This window comes from Littorina saxatilis, linkage group LG9 (genome assembly GCF_037325665.1).
Source record: "Littorina saxatilis isolate snail1 linkage group LG9, US_GU_Lsax_2.0, whole genome shotgun sequence".
NCBI classification, from domain to species: Eukaryota; Metazoa; Mollusca; class Gastropoda; order Littorinimorpha; family Littorinidae; genus Littorina; species Littorina saxatilis.
Window position 1 is genome coordinate 66,800,123 of NC_090253.1, and position 9,625 is coordinate 66,809,747.

The 9,625-nt window shown below is 43.3% G+C and overlaps 1 protein-coding gene across 9 annotated transcripts in view; it reads left to right on the forward strand.

Moving 5' to 3' along the window:
• Positions 1 to 9,541, forward strand: part of LOC138976886 (major vault protein-like) — a 50,282-nt gene extending 40,741 nt beyond the window's left edge. For 5 of the 9 annotated variants that reach the window (XM_070349773.1, XM_070349774.1, XM_070349776.1 and 2 more), the window contains exons 10-16: positions 384 to 628; positions 1,309 to 1,506; positions 2,696 to 2,837; positions 3,348 to 3,559; positions 6,195 to 6,438; positions 6,794 to 6,982; positions 7,607 to 9,541. In XM_070349773.1, the coding sequence (XP_070205874.1) occupies positions 384 to 628; positions 1,309 to 1,506; positions 2,696 to 2,837; positions 3,348 to 3,559; positions 6,195 to 6,438; positions 6,794 to 6,982; positions 7,607 to 7,762 (1,386 nt within the window). In that variant the 3' untranslated portion in view covers positions 7,763 to 9,541. Of the gene's footprint in view, positions 1 to 383; positions 629 to 1,308; positions 1,507 to 2,179; positions 2,233 to 2,265; positions 2,319 to 2,523; positions 2,577 to 2,695; positions 2,838 to 3,347; positions 3,560 to 6,194; positions 6,439 to 6,793; positions 6,983 to 7,606 lie in introns of all 9 variants that reach the window. The other 4 variants (XM_070349781.1, XM_070349779.1, XM_070349782.1 and 1 more) reach the window with 4 other exon arrangements.
• Positions 9,542 to 9,625: the final 84 nt, after the last annotated feature.

Below are 9,625 nucleotides of genomic sequence, written 5' to 3' on the forward strand. Positions count from 1 at the left end.
TTTTGGTTATGTGAATTGTCCTTTGGCTAGGCTCTTTCTGGCTGCTTTCTAAATTTGTGAGCTACAATTTTCCAGATGTTTGAAAGTTTCATTTACAAAGAATTAATGTCTATTTTTGTTTTCTTATTCATACATTTATTGAAACTACTTTTGCAATTAAAAGAAAGAAAGAAAGAAAGAATGAAGAAGCCAAATTGATGTTATCAATATTTAATGCATGATTTTATACTGATTATGGTAATTACACGGTGACAGGTGCGGGCGATCACAGGCCACACCTACATGTATGAAAGCTGACCACCTTGCATTACTCTGACAGGTGCGTGCGATCACAGGCCACACCTACATGTATGAAAGCTGACCACCTTGCATTACTCTGACAGGTGCGGGCGATCACAGGCCACACGTACATGCTGAACCAGGACGAGGAGCTGTGGGAGAAGAAGCTGCCCCCCGTGGTGGAGGAGCTCCTCAGCGGCATGAAGGACCCTTTGGCCGACCGTGGTGACCGCGGCAAGCCCCGCGAAGACTCCAGCGCCAAGCCCCGCGACAAGACGCGCGTCATCAGCTTCAGGGTGCCGCATAATGCCGCCGTGCAGATCTATGACTACAAGGAGAAGAAAGCTCGGTGAGAGACAGATAGCATGTCATGATAGGGAACATGTAATAAGTGATAGAGAACATTTAGTGAGTAATAAGAAACGTAATGAGTGATAAGGAACATTTATTAAATGATAGGAAACCTATTGAGTGAAAGAGAACTTTTATTGAATGATAGGAAACCTATTGAGTGAAAGAGAACTTTTCTTGAATGATAGGAAGCCTATTGAGTGAAAGAGAACTTTTACTTGGTGATAAGGAACATTTACTGAGTAACATGCCTTCCAGGATCATGTTAGTGTGGATCAGAAAGTGAAGGAGGTAGCTTTCTCATCCAGAAAAAAATATATATTAAAAATCTCATATTAAAAATCTCATATTAAAAATCTCATATTAAAAAAAAAAAAATCCTCCTAAACAAACAAAGAAATGAAAAGCAGAGCCATATGCTCAGTATCTACTAACAAAACACAAATGACAACAAAGAGATGAAAAACCATATGTTCAATTTTAGCTAAATGTGGTTGTTTTGCATGTTCGTGTTTGGTTGAGAGTGACTGTGGAGGTCAGATTACAAAGCAGCTTGTACACCCCCCCCCCCCCCCCCCCCAAAAAAAAAAACAAAAACAACCTATCAACAACAACCAACAACAAACCAAAACATGAATAGCAACGCCATATGTTAACTATCAACACTGTGTGTTTCAGGGTTGTGTTTGGACCAGAGCTGGTGATGCTGGGACCGGACGAACAATTCACACAGCTAAGCCTGTCGGGCGGCAAGCCCAAGAAAGCCAATCAGATCAAGTCCCTCTGTCTGCTGCTGGGGCCCGACTTCTGTACAGACATCATCGTCGTGGAAACTGCTGACCATGCTCGACTCTCTCTGCAACTCTCCTACAACTGGTCAGTTTATTGCAACATTGTGACCTTCACTGTTCATTGTGACCTTCACTGTTCATTGTGACCTTCACTGTTCATTGTGACCTTCACTGTTCATTGTGACCTTCACTGTTCATTGTGACCTTCACTGTTCATTGTGACCTTCACTGTTCATTGTGACCTTCACTGTTCATTGTGATCTTTCATATCTGTGTTACATGGTCTGACACAATGCTATGGTAACCCAGTGCACCTCCCAGATCATCCAATATCGCCCGCTTGATAGTCCATGTTCAGATCATCCAATATCGCCCGCTTGATAGTCCATGTTCAGATCATCCAATATCGCCCGCTTGATAGTCCATGTTCAGATCATCCAATATCGCCCGCTTGATAGTCCATGTTCAGATCCAGTAACGACGGCTATATCTGCGATGTAGTTTTCTCCCTTTTTGTACTGAGAGCCAGCACGGCTTTATCAGAATTTAAAATTCAGTGAGCAGTCTCTTAGAGTTTTAATAATGAGGTTGTTGTTTTCTTGATTGGAAAGAGTGGAAGGGTGGGGGAGGGAGAGGACCAGGGTTTTTGGGTGGTTATCAAAATATCCGCTTTGGTCAACCAGTATTTAGTTAAAAGTACATATTGGCAGCCAAGCTGTTTTCTGGTGTGCTAATGTGGCTTTGATTTCCTGTGGCAGGCACTTTGAGCTTGGTGAGAAGAACGATGCAGTGGCAGCCAAGCTGTTCTCTGGTGTGCTAATGTGGCTTTGATTTCCTGTGGCAGGCACTTTGAGCTTGGTGAGAAGAGCGATGCAGTGGCAGCCAAGCTGTTCTCTGGTGTGCTAATGTGGCTTTGATTTCCTGTGGCAGGCACTTTGAGCTTGGTGAGAAGAACGATGCAGTGGCAGCCAAGCTGTTCTCTGGTGTGCTAATGTGGCTTTGATTTCCTGTGGCAGGCACTTTGAGCTTGGTGAGAAGAGTGATGCAGTGGCAGCCAAGCTGTTCTCTGGTGTGCTAATGTGGCTTTGATTTCCTGTGGCAGGCACTTTGAGCTTGGTGAGAAGAGCGATGCAGTGGCAGCCAAGCTGTTCTCTGGTGTGCTAATGTGGCTTTGATTTCCTGTGGCAGGCACTTTGAGCTTGGTGAGAAGAGCGATGCAGTGGCAGCCAAGCTGTTCTCTGGTGTGCTAATGTGGCTTTGATTTCCTGTGGCAGGCACTTTGAGCTTGGTGAGAAGAGCGATGCAGTGGCAGCCAAGCTGTTCTCAGTCCCTGACTTTGTGGGTGACTGTTGCAAGGCGATCGCTTCCAGAGTAAGAGGATCCGTCGCACAGGTCCAGTTTGATGATTTCCACAAGGTGAGTTGCTTTTACTTATCGTTTTCTGTTGCTTTTTTACAATCTGTCAATATTTGGCTATATATTTATTTCTTGAGATGTGGGATCTAGGGGAGGGTATGTGTGTTTTTGTGTGTGTTTTTGTGTGTGTTTTTGTGTGTGTGTGTGTGTGTGTGTGTGTGTGTGTTTTGTGTGTGTAGAGCGATCCAAAAAACTACTGGACAGATGTTTATGAAACTTTAAATGTGAATTTGTTTTTCAAATATCCCCAAAATATTTTGTAAAAATTTTCCCTTTTTTTAATGTTTTTGATGCTGTCATATCTTTAAAAAAAATTGAGGCCGCACTATAACGACCGCATTTTTTAAACCAGATTTGCTCAGATTTGGAAGTACTTAAATGGAATTCCACAGTATTTTCTTGTGACTGATTCTCATTTTACCTTTGCCTTGTTTTTCTGACAGAACTCAGCCAAGATCATCCGTAACTCATTCTCACTTTACCATAACCTTTGCCTTGTTTTTCTGACAGAACTCTGCGAAGATCATCCGCAGCTCGGTGTTCGGCTTCGACGCCAACAACAAGGTGCGGGAAAACTTCAAGTTCCCGCAGAACTGCCTGGTGATCACCAGCATCGACATCCAGTCAGTGGAGCCCGTCGACCAGCGTACACGCGACGCTCTTATGAAATCCGTGCAGCTTGCCATCGAGATCACCACCAACTCGCAGGAGGCTGCTGCCAGGTAAACAACTGTTTATTGGATGAGATTGAAGGATGGATATACTGTACAGTGGAACCCCCCTTTAAAGACCTCCAAAAATCGTAGAAAATCAGGTCTTAAAAAGGAGGGAGTTTTAAAATGGGGGTACATTGACACAGCTTATGAACACAAAGTCTTAACAAGCAAGGTCTTAGAACAAAGGGAGTGTCAAATTGCGGGGTCTTACACGGGGCTCCACCGTACTGATATGTCATATATCATGACACAAGACCAAGTGTGCACGGAAAAGATCCTGTAATCAATATCAGAGTTTGATGGATTATAGAAACATGAAAATGTCAAGCACGCATCCTCCGAAAGCGGTGTATGGCTGCCTAAATGGCGGGGTAAAAACGGTCATGCACTTAAGACCTACTCATGCAAAAACATTAGTGAATGTAGGAGTTTCAGTCCATGAACGAAGGAGAAGATATACAGTGTATCATGATATATATAGAGGTTACAACACGAGTGGTTTTTTGTATGGCTTGTATTTCAGTCAAGACCCAGCGGGTCTTGACTGAAATACAAGCCATATATAAAATGACGAGTGTTGTAACCTGTATATCCCATGAAGATCTAAAAGACAAAGTGTGACGGAAACATCAAGCTTTAGTTGTCTGTTCATATATATGAGGCACCTCTGCACAGACCTTATTCTAAAGGCACGTCTGTTGATCTATGTCAAGTCGGTGCATAATGGTGGCTTGGTTGTCCCCGTCAGTTGAAAGCCTCTCACACGGATTTGACTGAATACCTAGTGGTTAGTGATATCTTGGACACCTTCATCGTCTATAGGGCCTACTGCACCGCAGAAGAGCTAGAAATAATCGCAAAATGCATTAAACAGCTTGTCCAGAGAACACTCGTAGTCGATGATGTACCGATAAGGGCGTGTGTACCGGGCACGCTGTAACTTCACGTGAGCATAGTCTGAACATAGCAGTGCTGGTCGGACGGACTGAGTTTTTAACGATTGCTAGTTTGACTTTTGTTTTAGTTAAGAGCAGGAGCACACACACTCAAACACATACGGCTTGTCATGTTGATCACAAGAGAGAAATAGAATAGCGAATAGAAGGAAACATAACATTACATCTATGACGCTACGATGATACATAGTCTCGGCAAGTCGAGACTAAAACTCAGCTATAACACTGAACGACTCTCGCGCAAGTTCTCAAAAGCGAGGTTACCCCTTGCACATCCGGTCTATAGGTACATGTGCATTTTGGAATGTCAAGGACGACAGAAAGTAGAGCCAGCTATGATGTATTTCGTGCACCCTTATTTATCCTCTATTTTATGTGTTATAAGAGTGCAATAGTTACACCATAGATGTAACAAGAGAACAATGGAAATACAAGAAATATACCTAGAGTACATTTACAGAGACAAAGAAGGGAGGTCATGGGATATAATGATATATTATCCTGATTGGAAAATATAAAAACAGTGGGCATTGTACTGATATCTTCCTCCAGTATATCAGGTGTTACGTTGGAGATCAGATAAGTTCCAATGCACCTAAAGATCTTTGAGCAGACATCCTGTGGCTGGTACATAGACTCAATCGATCCATGATGTGAAAGAGCTCCAGTGTGCATGTTGTGCAGTGTTTGCATGGAAGTAATTTCATTGGAGATCCGTCACTTGTTGCTTTGACAGAAATAACTCTGTTGGGTTCAGAACAATTTGGGAAAGAGTGAATATTCTTGCTTTTAGTGAGGCAAGCTTTCTACACATGCTCCTTGTCCACATGTTTCAGACACACTCTTGCTAGTGACTGGCCTGTAAGGTCACATGTTTCAGACACACTCTTGCTAGTGACTGGCCTGTAAGGTCACATGTTTCAGACACTCTTGCTAGTGACTGGCCTGTAAGGTCACATGTTTCAGACACACTCTTGCTAGTGACAGGCCTATAATGTCACATGTTTCAGACACACTCTTGGTAGTGACTGGCCCATAAGGTCACATGTTTCAGACACACTCTTGCTAGTGACTGGCCCATAAGGTCACATGTTTCAGACACACTTTTGCTAGTGACTGGCCTATAAGGTCACATGTTTCAGACACACTCTTGCTAGTGACTGGCCCATAAGGTCACATGTTTCAGACACACTCTTGCTAGTGACTGGCCTATAATGTCACATGTTTCAGACACACTCTTGCTAGTGACTGGCCCACAAGGTCACATGTTTCAGACACACTCTTGCTAGTGACTGGCCTATAATGTCACATGTTTCAGACACACTCTTGCTAGTGACTGGCCTATAAGGTCACATGTTTCAGACACACCCCTTGCTAGTGGCCCACAAGGTCACATGTTTCAGACACACTCTTGCTAGTGACTGGCCTATAATGTCATGTTTCAGACACACTCTTGCTAGTGACTAGCCTATAAGGTCACATGTTTCAGACACACTCTTGCTAGTGGCCCACAAGGTCAAGTGGAAAGTTTGACTCACTGAAAGCAAGAGTATTCACTCTTTGACAAAACACTGACTGAGTTCTTTCCGAACATCGTTGGTTATTTGGCTCACTGTTTTGGAGGTGTGCAACAGAATTATTTCCCTCTTTTGTGTATTGACCGAAGCGTACCATGCCTTTCACAGACACGAAGCTGAGCGACTGGAGCAGGAGGCGAAGGGTCGTCTGGAGCGTCAGAAGATCGTGGACGAGGCGGAGGCGGAGAAGTCTCGACGCAACCTGCTGGAGCTGCAGGCTCAGAGCGCGGCGGTCGAGAGCACGGGTCAGGCCAAGGCCGAGGCCTCGAGTCGAGCTGAGTCTTCTCGCATTGAGGGAGAGGCGGCAGTCGAGCAGGCCAAGCTGAAGGCTCAGGCCATGAAAATCGAGGCTGTGAGTTTACTTTTTCTGTACTTTTTCCTTCTTGAGGAGCAGTTTTCGCATTTTTTTCTCTCAAAAGGTTAGAAGTTGGTGCATATTGTTTAAAACTACATTGGTGAGGCTTGACTGTCTGATACTGTGGACATTGTTTACCTTTACTTCGGGACTATTTCATAGGGGGAAGATTTTGTTGTTTACTTTGAATTTCCTTTCTCATTTTAAAATGCGGCTAATGCTTAGAGAAGATAAAAAATAACCGTCTTCCTTTATTTGTACCAACCTTTTAAACATGTGTGAATGTTGTTCTTTCCCAATGTGTGCAAACTCTCAACAAAAACCTCACTGTTCTGTCCTTTTCTTCCTCCAGGAATCTGAGCTAGATCGTCTGACCAGCGCTCGTGAGGCCGAGCTGAAGTACGTGTCAGAGCAGAACGACCTTGAGATGACCAAGGCCAAGGAGCTGTCGACCATCGAGACTTCCAAGTTCAAGAACATGGTGGACGCCATCGGAACCACCACCCTGGCCTCCATCGCTAACTCTGGACCCGAGATGCAGGTCAGTAACGCTACCTGGACGGGGACTTGCTTTCAGACAAAATCTGCCAATGACACGTTTTGTAGTGCTTTCAATCCAGCATGGATGGACGCATTGGCCTAGTGGATAAGACATCAGCTTCCCAACTGGAAGGTCGTAGGTTCCCTAGTGGATAAGACATCAGCTTCCCAACTGGAAGGTCGTAGGTTCCAATGCTGGTTGCACCTGGTGTGTTAAGGGTGGAGATATTTGTTCTAATCTTCCAACTTATGTGCAGACCTGCTAGTGCCTTATCCCTTTTTGTGTGTAGACGCAAGCACAAGACCAAGTGCGCACAGAAAAGATCCTGTAATCCATGTCAGAGGTCGATGGGTTATTGAAACACGAAAATACCCAGCATGCTTCCCCCGAAATTGGTGTACTATGCTGCCCGAATAGCGGGGTAAAAACAGTGGTACACGTAAAAACCCATTCGTGCAAAAAACACGAGTGTACTTGGGAGTTTCAGCCCATGAACGTTTTTGCTTTGTTTTTTACTCATTGTTCATTATGTCAGAGATTACCTCGTTACTGTCTCCCAGGTGAAGATGCTACTCATTGTTCGTTATGTCAGAGATTAACGTGTACCTCGTTACTGTCTCCCAGGTGAAGATGCTGCAGGCTCTGGGCCTCAAGTCCACGCTGATCACGGACGGCAGTTCTCCCATCAACCTCTTCAACACGGCCAACGGTCTCATCGGGGGCCTGGTGCCTTCCAAGCGCAGGCGTCAAGACCCGGTCAGCGATGACGAAGATGCTTGAATGCGCAGCGTGCTGTGAGTGACCTCCAAGCGCAGGCGTCAAGACCAGGTCAGCGATGACGAAGATGCTTGAATGCGCAGCGTGCTGTGAGTGACAGGAGAGCTGACTGTGGCGAGACTGCTTTTGTGTGTGCTGATCTCTTGTACAACGTTTTGGAATGAGGAGTAAGATTCACACTGGTTGTTTTCTTTTCTCTCTTTGTAAATGATAGATTCAGGTGTTGTTGTTACTGAAAGGTGAATGATAGATTCTGGCATCATAATTACATAAGGCTGTTTGATTATTCTGATTGTAACTGTCTTGCATTGTGAGGCATGCAATGTGTAGTTGGAGAATGTGGAGTGACATTCACACTGGAGAATGTGGAGTGACATTCACACTGGCTGTGGATTTGTTCTCTCGTGCTTTTTGTAAAGTGAATGATTGATTCAGGTATTGGAGTTAGTGAAAGGTGAATGATTGATTCAGGTATCATAATTACTTAAGGCTGTTTTATTATAATGATTGCAACTCTCTTGCATTATGAGGTACATACAAGGTGATACATGGAAGCATGTAATGTTTTGTTCTAGACATGTTTTTTAACAGACTGAACAAAATGTGTTCCTGTTGTCTGTGATTGGAAGTGTATTACAATGTTTGAGTGTCTTCAAGTTGTTTGACAAAATTAGACAATTGGTACCAAGAAAACGGCCAATTTTGTTTTTGTACACATTTTCCGGGATATACACTGACCTAAGTATGATCATTGATGTACATCTTAATCAAGATGTAGCCATTTTTGTATTGTTTGTTGATTTATATTCTTTTTTCAACACCAATGCTTGAAAGGAATGTTTTTAGTACATTTGTTTTTCTAGTTGGTTAGAGCACTGGAAGCCGATCAGTTCACTGGAAGCCGATCAGTTCACTGGAAGCCGATCAGTTCACTGGAAGCCGATCAGTTCACTGGAAGCCGATCAGTTCACCACAAAATCTGACTTACGCACTGGAAGCCGATCAGTTCACCACAAAATCTGAGTTACTTTTGTATTTTAATACATCTTTTCATACGTGTAGAATTTTGTGTGCAATTTCGTCACCACTGTTATTTTTTTCCCGTTTACCTCTCATATTGTGATACTTATCTATTTCAATTCCTTGGCAACATTTGTTGACTTTTCTTTGAGTTGCTGGACTTCTGCTGATCCTATTTTTCTTGATGTTGATCATGAAAGTACAATAATATTATGAACTGTGATCATATTTTTCTTGTTTACAGCTATTTTTCTGCTGCTGATTAAAACACAGAACCAGGGATCACAGAATTATGTTGAAATGCAAAATCGTATGAAGACACGTGGTGTTTACAGGGGAAGTGACGTCACGTAACCCGAGATGGGAGGTAACTCCCTGGGTAGATGGTCATTACCCTGCCTATGTTTACACTTTTTGTGTTGGGTTGCTTCCCTTTAAAATTCTTTAAGACGGGTAGCCTTTTCAGACCTTAGCATGTTAAGACTGCGTCAATGCTTTTATGTGATTCGGAGTAAGAATATGTAATTTAATGTGTTTTGCTCAAAATAACCACAAGGTGTAAGTGCATCGTCCATTTCCCATGTAATAAATACGTGTCTACTGACCCTTTACGTTTATGTGTGTGATGCTAACATATTTCTGCATAGAAAAAAAGCACACAGTTTTTGCTTGTGTTCCAATGCATAATTTGGGAGTTTCCAAATTGTGTGTAACTGATGTTGTCTAGCATTCCTGCAATTAAAATTGAACTTTGGAAAAATGTATGTGGTGTGTGTGAGGTTGTGTGACTGGTGTTACCAAGATGCAGTTGTGATTGTGAGCGCTTCAACTGAGTAACTTAGTGAA